Below are 18,686 nucleotides of genomic sequence, written 5' to 3'. Positions count from 1 at the left end.
CTAAGGTGACATCACAAATGTGTTCAGGCCTCTGGCTCATGAATGAAGCCACACCGATACTGCCATGTTCACACGTGTGTGGTTTACAGTCACCAGGATCCACATCAAAACAACATCAGTTCTATAATTCATTAATTCCACACAATCAACAACACACAGGTCCAATTTTCTCATTTTTATTCAAAAGGGTCTCACGCACCCTTTTTATATGATTCATAACATCACTTTAAAAACATACCACTAACTGAAAACACTGCATTACCTAGTAAAAATAAATTACTGAGGAATGTAACCCAAAAAAAAAACAGTCAAGGAAAAAGTGCGGTAATCATAATTGCACTAGGAGACCTGTCTATGACTCCATTTAATGCTCTGGGTTTACGGAATAATTCCAACCCTGCTGTAAGCAAAACAAAGTTAAACAGCACAAAGGATAATAATAATAATAATCATACTGTAAGATTTCAAGACTAAACCAAAATCATGTTGGTTCCATATATTGTGCGTACATCATATCTACTGTGGGAAGGGTGGTGGCATGGGGTAGGGCACCATTGGTGGTGGAGGTGGTGGCTGTTGGGCCTGTGGTGGCGGTGGCTGAGAGTTGAATGGGAATGGTGGGTGGTTCATGCCATTCTGACCGGCCCTCTGCATGGCCCCAAACTGAGGGGGCCCCTGGAAGCTTTGGTTACCAAAGGCACCCACCTGATTTGCTGGAGCACCAAAATTACCCTGTCCGTTGCTGTAATTGTTGCTACCATAGCTACCACTAGAGTTACCACTGTTACCACCATAGCTGCCACCATTTTGAGCCTTATTTCCACCAAAGGCACTCTTCGGCCCATTGCCAAACCCTCTATCGCTGTCCCTGTCCCTGTAGCTACTACCGCCAAAGTTGCTCCTCCCGCCCCCAGAATACCTATCCCGACGGTCATCCTTGTAGCCACCTCTTCCCCCCCTACCACGACCTGCACGAGAGGAAGACAGGACAGGGACAAAAGGGGAAAACATTACGTGAAGCGGTGCATGTCTAAAAACGGTCTTTTGAGACAAGTCAAAGATGATATCATTTACTTTAAACCATCGAGGATATAACTCCTAAATAAGTGTCGGCTTTTACCTCCTCTGTCCTCTGACATCTGGATCAGTTTGGGGTTAATGGCCTGATTGGCCTCGCGGAGCACAGAGATCAGGTCACTGGCCTGTTTCATGTTGTTGGGGGTGAAGAAGGTGTAGGCTGTGCCCGTTTTTTGACTTCGGGCTGTGCGTCCAATGCGATGGATATAATCCTCGGAGGAGTTAGGGTAGTCATAATTGATGACAAATTTCACATCCTCCACATCTGTGAAAGTGTTGCAGTGTGGCAAAACAAAACATGGAGGCCACACAGGATTTTGCACACCACAACAGCCAGATCAAAGGGAAAAGTTAGCAACTGTGGAGGCTGGGGGAAGAAAATGGTCATTAGGCTGTGGAGGGAAAACATGTTAAAAAAACAACATAAGATTGTGCATACATCTACTCCATGGGAATACTACTGTGGGAAGAGAGAAACGATGCACACTCCAATTGCTTACCATAATCAAAAAGATCCAAACGACATTCACTCTCCCTTTTGTTAAACAAGGGAGAAAAAAAAAAATAGATTTAAGTCTTACCATAAAGGAGTATGCATTCACTAGTCCTTTCCCAATGCAGCGAAATCCCCCACAAATTGTCAAGTGACATCCAGGAGCTTCTACGCAGTCGGGCCACGACATGCACTGGGGCCTCCTCATGTGCCAATATAGGACCATTCAGGGGTACATTTTTTGCAGGTCCGTTTTTCCCAGTACACTCTCAAAAGAAGCTTGATATTAAAGGCCGCACTGCACGTCTTGCCAAGACAAAATAGACCAAGTGCTAATTTGAACAGGGGCCCCTTCAAAAAAAAAAAAGAAAAAAAAAAAAAAAAATGAACCTCGTGGGACCCCTCACCGAGCACGGCACAATTCCCCCCACCCACTTCATCCGTCTCATCAAGGCAAGATCTTCCAAGAAGCCAGTGTTCACTTGAGAAAATGTCTCTCGTTGGCAGGTCTCGACATGACTTTAAAACGCAGGCGAGGGAGGAACTTTGGTTTGAGTTGTCTCACTCTCTTTCTCCTCTCACTAGATGTTCCCACTACCCCCTAAAACACATGTGCCAGGTCTCATCAATTTTCAGAGACAAATAAAAGATTTCAAACTGCTCTCTCCATTTCAAGAAATCCAGCACTTTGACGGGAAAAGAAAACAACTGAAAGCTTAAGACAGGCTCTCAAGCACCCATGCTATGTGATACAAGCTCCGAAAGGTAACAATTGTTCCAAATCTCAAACAAGTGACTTGCAATACAGCGCTCTCTAACACAACAGCATGCAAGGCAAAAGTCACAACATCAGGCATATCTTTCTTTTTTTTTTTTCAACGTTTGAGTTGGAAACAGCTGGATGGCGTTTGTCAGGTGAAATCCATGGACAGAGAACAGATGTGTGTGTATTTCACCAACATATCAGAGCCAAAGGCTTAGCCACGCAGCCTTTTGAAGTTCACTGGCACACAAGAGCTTTCACCTCTCTAGGCCCACTGGGTGGCAAGCCAGTTGAGCACTTCCAATATGTCATCCTTCTCCCTCTCGAGGCCTGGGACTGTCATGCCTAGCGCCTGCCACAAAGACTCCACCTTAAGGTGAGAAAAACTCAGAAAATGCATAGAAAAGTTAAAGAAAGCAAAACCACTTTCTTTAAAGTAAGTGTAACACTGATAAGAAAGTGGTGATACTCAACGGCATACTGACCCAAGCCACGGGAGGCCACATCTGTAGCGATGAGGATTGGAGCTTTGCCATATCTGAACTCTGAAGGGAGATGGATGGAATTTAATTCAGTTACAGAGCAGCCTGTGATGCTTAAATGTTTTTAAATCGTAACTTGCAATGTGATTTATCAAATCTAACCGTTAAGGACCCAGTCCCTCTCCTGCTGGCTCTTGTCTCCATGAATTCCCATTGCCGGCCACCTGTGACAGACAGATTGAACATTAAACACGAATGCAACAACAAGTAGGAGCAATAAGGGAGAAAAACAAGGTATCATTTAACATAGCCTCAATTTTAACTTTCGCGATGAACACAAGAGTTAAAATAAGGAAAAGAGACACTCTTTGAGGAGAGGAAGGAGGAGATCCTTACCCATCTCGTCTCATCCTCCTGGTGATCTCATCACAACGCCTTTTGGTCTCCACAAAAATAATGGTCTTGTTCTCCTTTTCACTCATTATCTCCTCCAGCAGACGGATCAGTCTAACAGAGACGAGGCAAAGAGGACGTTGAGACAAAACTTAGTTGACAAAATGTTAAATTGTCTTGACAAAAATAGTTCGTCACAGCAACAGACTTTCAGGGTTCAACGTTAATGTTATTTCTTTTTAGATATCCACTTGCACTAAGTCAATTTAACCTGCCCCAATAGAGATTGCTGTATTTATTTGCAGGTATAAAATAACGACAAAGACTAAAGTTAATTGTAGGGCTGCAACAACGAATCGATAAAATCGATTATTAAAAGAGTTGGCAACGAATTTCATTATCGATTCGTTGACAGATTGATAGCTCTTTCTGGATTCTGCGGGTGGTGGTGCTTGGCCGTTCTTAGTCGGTGGAGCGATTTGTCTGGTTAATTCCGATAACAAACGACTGATACAAAGTTTCCCCCCCATCACATCAGTTGACTGACCGATGCTAATCAAGAGGTTGGAATCATCTACTCACTTGTCCTCCTTCTCCATGTCATTGCAAACGTCAACTATCTGCAGGATGTTGTGGTTGGCACTGAGCTGCAGTGCGCCAACGTTGATCTGGACATAGTCCTTCAGGAAGTCCTCAGCCAGCTGGCGAACTTCCTTAGGCCAGGTGGCGCTCCACATCAGGGTCTGACGGTCTGGCTGGTAAAGACAAAAAGGAGGACCTCAACCCTATTTTGCAGCTTCAAATGAAATGCAACCCTCATATGATGTAATAATAAGATGTACTCGTCTAATATTTAGTATTAGTTAATCTGGGCGAGTTCTGAAAAATGAGTATTGATCACAGGCTGTTTGGTCAACTTGTGTGGGTATGAACTGAATTCCTCTCTTTGGAGAACTTTGTTTCTTACCAGCTAAGTATTTATTTTATTTGGCTACTGGGCAAAATATTTCTCATAAACATAACAGCTGGTTAGTAGTCATGTTTGTGATCTGACAATTTACTTTACTCTGAGATTGTCTCAATAATAATGTCAATTGTGGGCCAAGTGAAAGAAAACAACACAACATACCCGAATTTGTTCCACTATCTTGCGGATCTGAGGTTCAAATCCCATGTCCAGCATGCGGTCTGCTTCATCCAGCACCAGATAGGTGCAACGACGCAAATTAGTCTTTCCACACTCAAGGAAGTCAATGAGACGACCCGGAGTAGCAATGCAGATCTCAACCCCTAAAAGACGGAAAACATAGTATTATATATTTAACCTTAAAACCAATTAAACCATAAAACAAATCCCTAATAGCAAAAGTTGAATGAATTGAGTAATCTATTTAAACAGTGAGAATAACAAAGTAAGCATACCTCTCTCAAGGTCCCTGATTTGGGGTCCTTTGGGGGCTCCCCCGTAGATGCAGGTGCTCTTGAGACGGGAAGCCCTGCCGTATTCAGCAGCCACTTGTTGCACCTGCTGAGCCAGCTCACGGGTTGGCGCCAGCACCAAGCACTAAGGAAAGATGGACATAAATGATCGGAATCAATATTTGTGTATTGCATCCTTAACATTAAATCAATTGATTGAATAGGTAAGACTCATACTGGGCTGTTACAACTACTTTTGTGTTCATCCATTCATGTAGGACAATCTTTAGACAGAGAGAAGTAACTTTACCACAACCAAGAAAGAATAGTCTGAGGACAAAGGCCACAACTGCCCCATTTCTACTGGCTCTGTATAGCATGCCAAGCTGTAAACTCAAGCAATATATCTGGCCCCTCCCAGGAGGGAGAGAACCCTGCTGATACCATAACATTATGGTATTGCTTGGACAACTTATTCACCGAAGAGAAAATTATTCTTGCAGCCAGTTGAAACACAAAGTTAGTTAACATTAAAGATATAAGCTTCACCGTTTTTTGGGGCACACAATATTTAATTCTGTCTAATTAGTGATATACAGATTGATACATGGTTCAATATGATATGAAGCCTGGGCATCATCTGGGCCTCTAGTTTTCCTGTTTCCTGTTCTTCCAAAATAGTAATAGAACAAAAAGGACTTTCAATAGCATCCGGCGCTACTAGAGGATCACACATTCTGACAAATCATTTCAAGCGTACTTACAATAGGTCCATCTCCGTGCTCCAAGAATGGCTGATGTTGGATGTGCACAATTGCAGGCAGAAGGTACTAAAAGAAAGAAAAACAAAAAAAGGGCCGACGTTAGATATACACCTCAAATCATAATGCACATCAGTGTTCCTGGTAGTCATTACCTTCCACAACATAGCAGAATTTATTTCTTCCCTCAGCCGTTGCAGTATTATCTCAAATGTCTGTTTCTGTATTCACATTCATCGGTTTGATCTTGAGCCAATCACTCTTGGCAAAAGTGTTATGTCTTAATTACCGAAAGGCGACAACAAATTAACCTCTTATGGTTGCTGGGTAGAAATGCTCTGAAAAATCATAATTACAAAGTATTTCACTCACTGCTAGGGTTTTCCCAGAACCAGTTTGAGCGATGCCAACCATGTCTTTGCCACTCAGGGCCACTGGCCACCCCTGAGACTGAATTGGAGTTGGATCAGTCCAGTTCTGTTTGACAATAACTTCCATGACGTAGCCTGCAAAAGTAAGATGATGCAAGTTAAACTGTCAACTTTAAAACTTCTGTCAATGACACAAAGAAATATTTGTGATATTTGTGTGGTGGCGCATTCGTCTCTACTCACTTGGAAATGCAGCTTCGTGGAATTGTATAATTGGTTTGGGGATATCTCTGCCTTTGACCGTAACTTCTTTGTTTCTTCGGTACTGTTCAACCTCTTGCTGCAATTGAAGAACACAGTCAATACACACATACTCTCAAGACCACATGAATAAAAACTAATTAAAAAGAGAAACGACGAGAAGTGAATCTTACAGGTGGTCTGCGAGTTGCATCTGGATGTTCCTGGTAGAAGTTCTTTTGAAACTTTGGAAGCTCGTCAAGGTTCCAGTGCTTCTTACGCAGCCTCTCACCAGGGTTGCCAAACTTTCCCGGAGGAGGTCCACTCCTATTACCTCCACCACCACCTCCACCACCACCACCACCACCACCACCACCAAAACGAGGAGGTCCTCCACCATACCTTGTGTAAAAGAGCATGGTCAGACATGGCGCTTATTACAGGGGAACTCCACAAGATTCTCACATAACAGTCATATATTACTAGTTGTGGTTAGTACTACACAGCCAGTAAATATAAAACCTGATGATCGCCATGCATCATCAGGATCACCGCAGCTCAGTTTGAAAGACGAAATGAGGATATTGCTTGATAGGTAGCATAGAGTTTGGTGTTTATAGTAGGCATATCTACACTTCAAAAAATAATCTGCCTCTCCCTTTATGGACATGCACTACTAAACCAGACATTTTCCTCTCTTCCAAGTTTTCTAGCACCACATAAAGAAATCACACAAAATGGTTAGGGGCTTTAAATTAGTGAACAGCTTTAAAGACAGTTTAATCACTATCTGTGTAGGAGGGCACAATCCTCCAAACAGAAAAATAGTTTATACCCACGAGGCAAACATGGAACTGAATACTATTTGCTTTTTAAACACTGAGCATCTCTGGCGTTTGTCCATAAAAACAGTCAATAGTTTGCTATCAAGCAAACAAGTGTACACAGTGTTGACAAATCCAACACTGTGCACAGTCCCACACTTAAATGTATAGCTCTTGATTATTGCCGTATACGTAAACACTCACCAGTGAGTAGGGCTCATGATAAACTGTCATATTACTGAATGGAGAGATTTAACGTTATATACACGATACAACGAGAACATTACGGGGCTGAGCTTCACCTCCTGTAGGACGCATGACAGGGTTAGGCTCGTCAGAAAACTAACTCGTTCAAAATAAATTGCTTGTTTGCGACAAAAATCTTCGTCTCAAATGTGCATCCGTAAGAAGAGACACCACTGCGTCACATGACAACAACCAGGCCGACACAGAGCTGTCATTAGCTGCCATTTTACCTCCAATAGGCAGGGAAACGGAAAACATTACAGATACGCCAGAGCAAGAACGGTTAAACGCATGAAAACAGCGTTTCTATTTTGAATACACGAGTGCAGCTAAATATCAAGTAGTGGCGATATAAAGTAACGTTACAAGATAACGGTCTTGTTATGAGAGCGCGGCCATGACAGCTAAGCTGTTCATCTTAACGTCAACCGTTCACGTTAAGAAACCCAGAGTTGACCCTTCGCTTACCCTCTATCTCTGCCACGATCTCGGTCTGAAAATCCAGGCATTGTGCAGCAGACGACTGTGGTAGAAGCAGCCTTTGTAGAAATCCCTGTACCCGGTCAACAACACACAAGATTTATCTAAGAGCTAAAGTCGGCACAGGCAAAACAAAAAGAAAATGCCGGCAGACAAAAAGCTGTAGAGGGACGGATGTGAGGTCAGACTGGGCAGATAACATTGTATCAATGCGCGTCACACAACTGGCACACCCGTGGTACTATTTTGTGTCTGCGCACCAGTGACGTTATTCAGTCGTGGAAGAGGATGATATATATATAAAATGTGAAGAATAAATCTTTGGCTTACAATAGTTGTATATAATGTTTTGTATTTGAACGATTTGTGTTGTATTTTTTTTAAGTCATGTACAATTTGGCAGCACAAATGGCTGCTTAATCTTAACTTAAATGTCTTTTGGTCCTATTTGTTTTTTGTTTCACTGTCAATTACGAGAATATCTCAAATACTAAGAGATTTGGTTGAAAATGTGTAATTAATTGAAAGGCCATGAGTCTTTCCACTTTCATCCAGGTACACAGTCCAAATATGAGGTACTTTTCAAAAATCATGGGGGAAGAAGGAGTCTCAGCCTTTTTTTGTGAGTGTGGTTATTACTGTAATACATATTCTGCTGGACTACAATCCACTGAGCCCTTTCCACAAATTTTCAAAAGACATTTTAAAAACCCAGGGATTCAATTACATTGTAAGATTGAAATAGAATACTAACCATTTAATATATTTTTTTAATGTTTCTGTCAGGTTCTACCACCACACAATCATTTTAACACAATCTTCCTGAACGCACTTGTTGCTGTTGCATTGACGCTGATTTGTTGGGTTGCTGAGTGGGATGTACCTTTTAATTGTGTGACTTTGAATACCATCATCACAGTATGGATAAAGATGTGACAATTGATCTGATGGTACTTGAGAGGAGAAACGGTTGAGCCTAAAAATAGCCTACTATACATAATTTATAATTTGAATAAATGTTTCATTATGTGCTGTTTTGAGAAAAAGAAGCAATGCAATACAGTTAGTTTAAGGAGTTGCATTATACAACATGGGACATTTGTTTGGTTATTGTTCAACATAATATTAATTCTGAACATACCGTTTCTGCAATATAGCAATGTGTGATGCAAAAGGAAAACCCCAGTCAAAGTCTGTTGAGTCAAAGCTTTAATAATACATTTGTTTGCAGGAGATTGCGCTGCGATTATTCACAAACTTAATTTCTGAGATGAAGGAACAAAGCAGCAACAAAGTCCAGTCAGATGATCAGGTAACTCTCCAGTGCAAACAAACATTTATTAAACATATATTTAAAATAGAAATGTGCTAATGCAACACAATTAGAACAGTGACAGAATGTGGAAATTGGTTGTATTCAGTGAAATCTTCTGGCACACAATGTTTGAACATCCCACTGATCTCCAACTTCATCATGTGGCTTTTCCATCACAAGTTACAACAGTCTTCATTTGGTTGATGAATGACATGCTGATACTTGCAGAGAGAGAACAAAAAAACCCACACAAAATTAAAATATATATATTTTTTAAATATATAAAACATGCAAGCTGTTTTCTGAAATAATGACAACATATGAGGTGATTATAATTATGTTTGAGATTCTCTTAAAACAAAACATCTATTTTACAAAGGAGTAGTTTGGCCATTAATCTGGTCCCCTTTTATTTAACAAATGGTATTTCTAATGTGCAATACCACAAAAGCACATTGACTAAAAGGAGGACACAGAGATTGAGGAAACACATTCATGACATTCGAGTCATGCAGATGCAAAATTTGATACCAAATCTGCATATATTACCTCCTTTACATCTGATAGAGAAACCCTACAATAGCAGGCAAAAAATGTTCTTAATGGTTGCTTTTGAAGCTTTAAGCTTCACTTAAGACTCTTAACAATGACCCATTTGGATCTGGGGTGTGCTTTATAACACAGCAACATTTTAGCCTTGCACAGGAAAGAATGTGTTTTGGTATACAATGTAAATAATTTATTTTTAGAAAGTTATATTTCCCCTTACATACCCCTTTACATCCAGGATGTCCACCCTGACGTGATACAACCCAATAAAAAAGGAAATCATTCTAAAATGTCCTAGAACAACAAATTCAACACATACTTCTCCGTGATGATCAGCAGGAGACCAATCCCAGTTCTTCTCTGCATCAGAAATCATCCAGGTTCTTACATTTCTTGGGCTTCGGTTCTGTGTTTCAAAGGGCGACATTATAGTATTTTATCGTTGTTGTTGCTCAGTTTTCACAACTGAGTTCAAGTTTCAAGCCCCAAAATCTTAATACAAAGCCCCAAACTGACATTCTACATTTTTATGTTTAAACCCCAAAATACTGTCCAAATGCTTAAAAGCAGAACACTAAATCACATGTTCAGAACCCAGAAAAGACACCTCATGTTAATCAATATCACCCGCTCTGCAATATATTTCAGGTGTCTGGCAGTTGTAAAAAGGCCTTTGTTTTGGACAGAAACATCTGGGACACAGTTTGATTTCTGCTCTGAGACTTTATTACTTTATTCCATCCATGAAAGTGTAGTCCATTATGATAAATCCCTGACCAGTGGTGGAAGAAGTACTCTGATTTTTTATGTATACGTGAAAGTACCACAGTGTAGAAATACGTTATTACAAATAAAAGCCCTGCATTCAAAATGTTACTTAAGTAAAAGTACAAAATATAGCATCAAAATATACTTAAAGATCCTAATGTAAAAGTAGTCATTAAACAGAGTAGGCCGTTTCTAAATAATATACATTATATAACAAAGTAGCTTAATTTATAAAAAAAGGTGATCCTTTATTTGTTGATTTATTTTTTTGCATTAATCTAAATCTGTAATGCTGCTAGAGTTGTCAAATAAATGTAGTGGATTAAAAAGTACAATATTTGCCTCAAAAATCTAGTGGAGTAGAAGTATAAAGTGGTATAAAAGGGAAATACTTTACGAATAGTTTGTAAGGTGCCGTTGTGTTGTCTGCCATAGGTGTATATTGTGTTTTGTTTATTTGCTATCTGAAATGCCACCACATATCACAACACTAGAAATCATAGCTGTCAGTCACATTATGTAAACTTTATTAGAATCGTCATGTAAGTACATACATGAAGTATGCCATCTTTATTTAACCCATCCTAAGCATTTAGAAGCAGTGGGCTGATGTGAGGTGCCCCGGAGAGCAACTTAGTGTTCAGTGTCTCGCTAAAGGACACATGCAGACAGGAGTTGGTGTCAACCTTGTGGTTAAAGGACGACCCGCTCAACCCACTGAGCTACAGCCGCCCAAACCCAAATATGTCTGAAACAGAGGACCTTGTATGGTAATAGATTGTTGTGAAGACACAGCATTTTTACTTACTACAAAACTTCCTCCACAAGCCATCTCTTTCCCTGCTGAGTTCAGTGTTATTGGATTTTAACTGGTCAATTATTTTCCTGACATTGGCGTTATCTGCCAATAACTGGTCTCTCACTCTTCTCCAGTTGGTTTTGTCTTTATTCTCTATTGGGGGAACAACAAAACAGCAACTGAATATTCCTACAAGTTATCATCACATTCATCAACATGTGAAGTGTTGATTTCTTTAACGTTCCTGTTACTAACGCCAAAACAGAATGAGGAAAAACTCACTTTGGACCGCGAGAAAGACAATCCCGGCCAGGAGGAGAAGACACAGCAAACCCAGAACCACTGAATCAGTTCTGACATGATTCCTTTTTCTGGAGTTTTCACTGATGACTGACAAAAAGAAACAATACATTTTGAGGATACAGTCATCTATTACTGGTTTTAGCTCTACAGTACTAAATGCTGCAATTAATCAAACACAAGAACATTTCATTTAAACACCTCTTCAGAATCAACATAAAATCACTGCGGCACCACACTACCAAACCACACTGAAGCGACACATTAAATGAAATTGAAACATAAAAAATGAAGAGAATAAAAACTGTTGCTCATGCTCGTCGTTTCCGTACCTGAGTGCTGAGCCTTTGCAGGTGGTGTATTTGGTGACGTGACCTCCACCCAGGGATTGTCATACACTTTCAAGCTTTCAGCGCTGACGTAGATGTTCACTCTACTCTCTGTGTCGTCCTGATCACAGTAAACCTGGTTGATGATGCCAGACTGAGCGTACAGGTCCCCCGACATTTTGTGGCTAATATAACTTAACGATTGATGGCAGAGTTTGTTTTAAATCTTGATATAATAGTTGTGTCTGTTTTCTGAACGAGGATGGACATCCACACTGATGACGCCGAAAGGGGAAGAGCAGAAAAACAGGAAGTTGGGAGTAATTACAGTTTTGGCATCTGCTTGTTCCTCTTAAGTTTACGTGGTCATCAGTGAGCTTTGACATTTGATTTGTTGTCTATAACCAGAGATAAATGGTCAAGTTTCAGTGACCAATTAGTGTTAACAGAAAAGCAAAACATACAATAAATGAACCAAAACAGAGACAACAATGAGTGATTGTAAGGAGGCTGAGACAAACCAATGACATTTTGAATATAGATTTAAAAATAAGATCTAGGGTCTACAGTTTACATTAAATTAAACAACTTTCTCTACCTTCTTCACACAGAAAAATATCCAAAAGTAATATGTGGTGAATGTGGTGATATGGTAATTTTCTTGTGCCATACAACACAACTATGACCTGATAAGAAACCGTCATAAGATTTAGAACAGAAAATGTAAACAAAAAAAGTGGAATCACTAATATTCACAGTGATATATTCTTACTTTTGAAGGTTTTAGTTTATCTTAAGAAATCTTTTGTGTACGGTGAAATTTTAGCTTTGCACAGAAATTGTTGTGTCTTGGTCTACAATGCACAGAAATGATTTACATTAAGTGACATTTGTGCGACTGACACTACTATGACAATGACAAGTCATATGTGGTGAATGTGTTGTAGGACATTCCTGTTAAGATAGCCTACTCTTCCAGCATTAAAGACCCACAGTCTACCCACACAGGTGTTTTCACTTGTGCTGCCTAATTAGACCTATAGTTCACGTGGACTTCACGTGATCCCTAGCAGAGCTCCACCCAACTAGAGAGCTAATCAGCCAAAGTCAAAACACCCGTGTGGATGTGCAGAGCCTTTAATACCCGTGCATCAAAAAAAAAAAAAAGCTTCTGACCAGCAGAGCTGCACTTTAGAACGTGTCCATTCAACTTCAAGTTTGAAGATTTAAAACACAGCTGCGAGCATAACTGGAGCTGATTGCTCTGCCAAAACGAACACAGGTTCAGCTGAACCGGTCGTCTGAGCCGCCCACTGCAGGTGTGCCAGAGCACCTTAACATCATGTAGTCTGATGGCTTCCCAGCATGCACTGTGCTGTCAGTGTGATCTGCATTGTGTTCTGATGTTTCCACTGGTGTTCACTTTGACAAAGTGGGTGAGAATGGGTCATTTGTCCCCATTTTCACCATCATTGCCGTGTTACTTAATTGTTTCCCCATAGTTCATATATCATGACCACTTCTTTTCACCATTACCATCATTAAGTTTGTTCACGTTTATTGGTTTGATGAATGTAATTTTGGGGAAACTGACTTTACCTGCAGGAATGGTACAGCCTATGGCTCCTGGTGATGGAGCCATAGGCTGTCAAGCAGTAGCTGATTGACTGTGAAAGGGGTTTGGATGTCAGTGTGTACCTCTGTCCACATGAGGGCAGGCTAGTATAGGTTGTGTTGCAATAAAATGGGTGCCAGGTGTGCATCAGATGTAAAAATCGGATCCAGTAATTTGAGTTAGGTTTCTCTCAGTTGTAATGATATTAACAGTTTATTTGTTTTCTGTTGTTTGTACATATTATTTGTTAGCCTGTGTAGCATGGGGCCAGTTGTTGTTATACCTGTACACAGTTTTCTCTTCTTGTCTGCCTCCTTAAACCTTCCTAGCATCTCTTGTCAGGCTCCCTTACATTCACATTTCCACATTGTTGTAGAATTAGTAATAATCTTTTGAAAATTAAGTTTTTGTGGCAAAAAAGAACCCCAATTTGCATTTACATTTATTATGTACCAAAATTATTGAAATTATGGATAACAGTTTGTCAGCTTTTTGATAATCAGAGAACCACACATTTGTTTATTTTTTGTATCTGTGTCTTTAGGAGGGGCGGGGGTCCAATATGGGTCAACTTTGAGGACCCCAGTCTTCTGGAAAGGTCATTCTGGTTAATCAAACATGTTTCATGATATAGCTTACAATGTAGGATAAAATAGTTCAAATCCAAGGGGGTGAGACAGAGTGATTGATTTGAGGGAATGCCCCATCTACTAAATCAGCCCAGACAAACGTTTTATTACATCACAGACGCAAAAAATGATTCATGAATTTATTATTACTGAATTTGAGCTCAGGGTCTTTCTTGTACATAAAGAATACAGCACAGATATTCACCCCTGTACTCTCAGAGGAGCAGAATGTATTGACATATTCCATGTTTGAGAGCAAAACAAATTCAACCAGTTCAAGAATGCACAGTAATGGCGTGGCTTTGGCTCAGAAGAAGAGCGGGGTGGTCCACTCATCGGCAAGACACTGAACCCCAAATTGCTCACGAAGACTGTGCCGTCCGCGTGTGCGAGTATGCGTGAATGTGCGCGAGTTTAGATCTGATGGGCAGGTGGCACCTTGCCTCGGCCATCAGTGTGTGAATGTGTGTGTGAACTGGTGAATGTTGACATGTCGCATGGAGCAGTTTGAGTGCTCGGAAGACTAGAAAGGTGCTCTACAAATACAAGTACATTTACTAATTGTTTTATTTTATTCAAGTATTTTCTCACAGGTAAAGTGACAGTTGTATCTGCAGGGCAAATCATTCCAGTTTTGTTTTGAATCAGCCGTTGAGATCTCAACACAGTTTCCCCCCCCGTTGTAATTATCCGGCTGTCCATTTCCCCAGTACCTAGAGATGAACAAAGATTTAAACCGTTACAAATGAATACTTTTAACATTGTTCTCTCAGAGCATGTTATAATGAGGTGAGGTCCCACATAATTATCATTTTAACAAAAAATTAAATACAAACAAACAAGCTCAGGTTTCTGTGGGAGTCAGATTCTGGATCATTTCTCTGTGTTAGGACTGCTGGAAGCCCTGAGCTTTAATGTAAATTGATCAATTGATTGAATAGGCACTGTTTCTTTTCCTGTTCTGACACACAATTTGAACATGGCACAGTGACAGTCAATGAATAAGAAATTGGAAAAAGTCGTACTCTTTGTCAAGTGGCGTTCCATCAACCCATTTCCAAACATTTTCGCTCTCTTCATCGGTCAGACCAATCCACGTCCGCTGTTTAAACGAGCTGATGAATTCCTAGATTTCAAAGATAATGATCAATTATTTATTATTGTTTATTTACCGTCATTCCAAAGAGATTAGGTGACTTCCTGATGACACCTACCTGACATGTCACTGTGGAAGAAGCAGGTGTAAATAATAAAATTAATGACGACAATTTAGCTGCTTGAGTTTCAGGGTCCTGGAGTTGAGCATGCTGGTTCACAGTCACACTGTCATGTCTTACTGGGACACTTCAACGGAGCTGTCGTTAATGTTAACACCTGTGCCTTTCACACTGTGACATGTCAAAATGTCTGCTGTCTGCTCTCACAATATTCGCAATGTATGTATCATCAATGAATGCATCATTTCCCCTTTGTTTTTGATCTCCTTCTTAAATTGTTCACATTGTTCTGCAGCTTTGCAGAAGTCATTACAGACTTTCTTTTCCCTTTTCGTACATTTAAGGAAGAAATGAACCTTCCTTCCTGCACTAACCTTTTTCTTTTTTTTACTACTTCCACCTTTAGAAAAGGCCAAATGCCTACTTTTGTCAATTAAAATCAAAGTAAGTGAACATTTATGTTTCTCACTCCGTTATTAAAAAACATAGGTTTGTTTTGCTCCTGTGTTTACATGTATTTCTGATGCAAATCTTGAACATCAATAACACTGTAAAATGTAACTCCTGATATTAATGGAATGAGTTTGTGAAGGGAAGCAGCGTTTGTGTTTTGGTAGCATTTACAAAAAATGAAGAAAAAAAAAGAGTCTGTAGTACTCCAGTTCAAATGAAAGAGACATTTTTTAATTCCACTCACCTGTTCCTCTTCGCTTGATATGATCACCAGCTGTGCGTCATGATCTCTACAGTCCTGGCTGCTGTCAGACCAGTTTTTCTTTGAGGTGGATGTTAAATAACAACTATTGCCAAACCTTGTCCATTTGTTGGGACAGCATGTTCTCTCTGTTTAACAACGAAAAATGATTCGCCTTCTGTCAAATAATACTGTATATAACCCCATGCCAAGATAAAAGACAAAACACAATACACAGCTTTAGGCAAACATCACTTTTTTGCTTTTATATCCTGTACTGTCTGTTGGTCATGTCTCATCTGTCTGAATTAGCTAAAAAGCTTTTAAATACCTAAACAGTGGTAAGCTAAAAGTAGTTGACCAGTTGTGTCATATCACTGTCGTGTCTGTACTGTGAATATGAAGCAGCTAGTTAGCTTAGCTTAATAATAAAGACTGGAAACAGGGTTAAACAGCTAGCTTGGCTCTGTTTGAGGGTAACAAAATCTGCCTATCCTGAAGCTGATAACAAAAATCAAAGTGTAAAAATGACGATAGCCATTTTATGGGAGGTTATGTTTATTTTCTGGTCGGGACAGTAGCCCTAACACTGGACTCTCTGCTGGTTGCCTGGCAATTGCTCCCTGTCAAGAAATAGTTATGCAGATGACATTTTACTACTGATCAAGGACCCTTTGATGTCAGTTCCTTCTGTCCATTCTACAATTGAATCCTTTTCAAAAATATCAGGGTATAAAATCAATTGGCAAAAATCTGAATGAATGCCGATATCAAGAGGATGTAATCGATCAATGCTCCATACATTCCAGTTTAAATGGATCCCAAGAGGACTGAAATGTTTGGGTATTAGGCTGTGTTCAGATATCGAAAACATAATTTCTATTAATATGGTCCATTTAATGCAAAAAATTAAGTTAAATTTAGACAAATGGAAATTGATAAATCTTACTTTATGGGGAAAAAATGATATTGTTAAGATTTATTATAATTTAATTACATGTCTATGATGATACCAGAAACCATTTCCGAGGGAATATATAAACAATATAATCATCTAATTAAAATCCTCTTATTTTCACTCACCATCCAGCAGGTCTTGTAATTCATCTCTCTCGTTGGTGAGGTTGTTGTTCGTTGCCTTCAAATGGTCTTTCTCCTCCTCTAACTGGTTCATCTTTAGGGTCAGGTTGTGATTGAAGACTTTCACTTCGCTGTAACTCGTCCGTAGTTTGTCTCTCTCGCTGGTCAGGTTGGCATTTTCCACCGACAGTCGATTTCTCTCTAGAATATCTGCCACAGCAAGGGTCCAACATGTGAAGGGCTCAGATCTCTTACATCATATATATATATATATATTTATACGTTTACAACCATTGGCTAGAATAGATGCATTTGTAAAACATACATAGGACCACCAGGACAATGACCCCCACCAGGAGGAGAAGACACAGCAGGCCCAGAAGCACCGCAGCGGCTCCGAACACATTCCTCTTTTCTGAACTCCCATTGACTGAAACGGCTGTCGGCACAAATTAACAGTGCTGATGAGAGCTGAGAATTAGTGACCATACCCTTGAACAAATAGTTATTTCCAGCTATCCATGTTTAAAAATGGCCTTATAGATAAACTTTGTTTTTAAAAGTTGTTTTTTGTGTCTCATTTGTCTAATCTTACAGTAAGTACAACATGCTATGTATGTAGGACAGGCAGATAGATACTTGGCTGTTGTTCCTCAGTAATGTTGTCCTCTGATTTTTCTGGTGGCGTACTCTCCTCTGCCCAGACGTTGTCATAAATCTTCACATTGTCGATGTCATCACAGACGTCTGTGTCTCTGTCCTCCTTCACGCCTTTCTGAAATCTAACTTTTTTGGTGAGGTCTGGCTTGGCATAGATATCCTCAGTCATGCTGTCTTCTCACTTCACCTAATTCAACTCTGGACTGGACCAATCCCACAATATTTTTGCATTTATAGGATTATATACTGTACAGATGCCCTCGGAAACAGGGAAGTAAAAAGAGGAAGTCACTGGGCCACGATGCAGTATTATTTCTGCAATTACTTGGCTCTTCTTTGTTCAATTATTAACTAAAAGCCTGCAGATTCACCATCCCCTTTACTCTGATTATGTCCAACTACATACAACTGTGGTAGTGGATTGTTAAGTTCTAGTAGTAATACAACACCATACTGTGAAGGTTATTGTCTTCTTTCCTGTCTTTCAGTAAATCAAAACTACAGTACATGCTGTACTGGTAAAAGAAACTTCATGTGGTCATGCATTTTTAGAAGTTAATGTTCAACTTCCCTTAAGTAAAGAGTATCCATCCATCCATTCATCTATCTATCCGTCTATCCGCCCATCATTATAATTTTACCATCACATATATTTTAATACTCATTTACTCGTTCTTAGCAATGATAGTTTTTGATTCCCATCATGCACCTGCAAGACCAAACAGGTAAAAGTGGTCAACTAAAATAACTCGTCCCACCAGCCCTCAGTTTCCTGTGACAGTATGCTGAGAATCACATGTCTAAATGGTGTGCTGCCATCTGTGTTACTATGTTTGTCGCTTCGTTTGAGTACATCTCAGAACGATAATTTGTCGTATCAGAAGCACACTCTCAAGGCATTGGTACGCTGAGGACCAAACTGTGCAGTCAATACAGCTGAACATCATGGATCAACTGATGGACATCTATGACAATGTAGAGGAATCATCAGGCAAAAGGAACAGCTTGTCAAAAAGTTTTGAAAGTGTTTATGAAAATGTGTTGTTCGACACTCTGGAGCCAAACAGAACTGGACCGTCACTCTCAGGTAATAAATACATCCAAACTGGTCATGTGTACACATTTAGGATGTTGACTGCAGGTTCATGTAAATATGTGAACATTGTTCACACACAGGCAGCA

At 39.9% G+C, this 18,686-nt stretch overlaps 3 protein-coding genes across 4 annotated transcripts; all 3 read right to left on the bottom strand.

The window, feature by feature from the left end:
- Positions 1-166: 166 nt before the first annotated feature.
- On the bottom strand, positions 167-7,704 carry LOC306696124 (putative ATP-dependent RNA helicase DDX5). Its single transcript, XM_079159652.1, has 13 exons — positions 7,538-7,704; positions 6,194-6,401; positions 6,003-6,099; positions 5,761-5,894; positions 5,392-5,457; positions 4,631-4,772; positions 4,338-4,498; positions 3,791-3,963; positions 3,212-3,322; positions 2,978-3,039; positions 2,819-2,878; positions 1,121-1,342; positions 167-968 (listed from the first exon to the last, which is right to left on the bottom strand). The coding sequence occupies exons 1-13, from the start codon at positions 7,576-7,578 to the stop codon at positions 517-519; spliced, it is 1,929 nt and encodes a 642-aa protein (XP_079015778.1). The 5' UTR covers positions 7,579-7,704; the 3' UTR covers positions 167-516.
- Positions 7,705-8,856: 1,152 nt separating this feature from the next.
- LOC306695518 (uncharacterized protein) lies at positions 8,857-11,829 on the bottom strand. 2 transcript variants are annotated; one of them, XM_079158774.1, is made up of 5 exons: positions 11,613-11,829; positions 11,263-11,370; positions 10,990-11,133; positions 9,733-9,819; positions 8,857-9,085 (listed from the first exon to the last, which is right to left on the bottom strand). In XM_079158774.1, the coding sequence occupies exons 1-4, from the start codon at positions 11,785-11,787 to the stop codon at positions 9,779-9,781; spliced, it is 468 nt and encodes a 155-aa protein (XP_079014900.1). In that variant the 5' UTR covers positions 11,788-11,829; the 3' UTR covers positions 8,857-9,085; positions 9,733-9,778. The 2 variants fall into 2 exon arrangements, with proteins under 2 accessions (XP_079014900.1, XP_079014901.1); XM_079158775.1 differs by lacking the exon at positions 10,990-11,133.
- Positions 11,830-14,234: 2,405 nt separating this feature from the next.
- Positions 14,235-17,688, bottom strand: LOC306696089 (uncharacterized protein). Its single transcript, XM_079159587.1, has 6 exons — positions 17,484-17,688; positions 17,170-17,283; positions 16,848-17,054; positions 15,768-15,913; positions 14,879-14,979; positions 14,235-14,566 (listed from the first exon to the last, which is right to left on the bottom strand). The coding sequence occupies exons 1-6, from the start codon at positions 17,671-17,673 to the stop codon at positions 14,425-14,427; spliced, it is 900 nt and encodes a 299-aa protein (XP_079015713.1). The 5' UTR covers positions 17,674-17,688; the 3' UTR covers positions 14,235-14,424.
- Positions 17,689-18,686: the final 998 nt, after the last annotated feature.

Source organism: Pholis gunnellus (genome assembly GCF_910591455.1).
Source record: "Pholis gunnellus genome assembly, chromosome: 5".
NCBI classification, from domain to species: Eukaryota; Metazoa; Chordata; class Actinopteri; order Perciformes; family Pholidae; genus Pholis; species Pholis gunnellus.
This window is presented reverse-complemented; position numbering and strand designations above follow the sequence as displayed.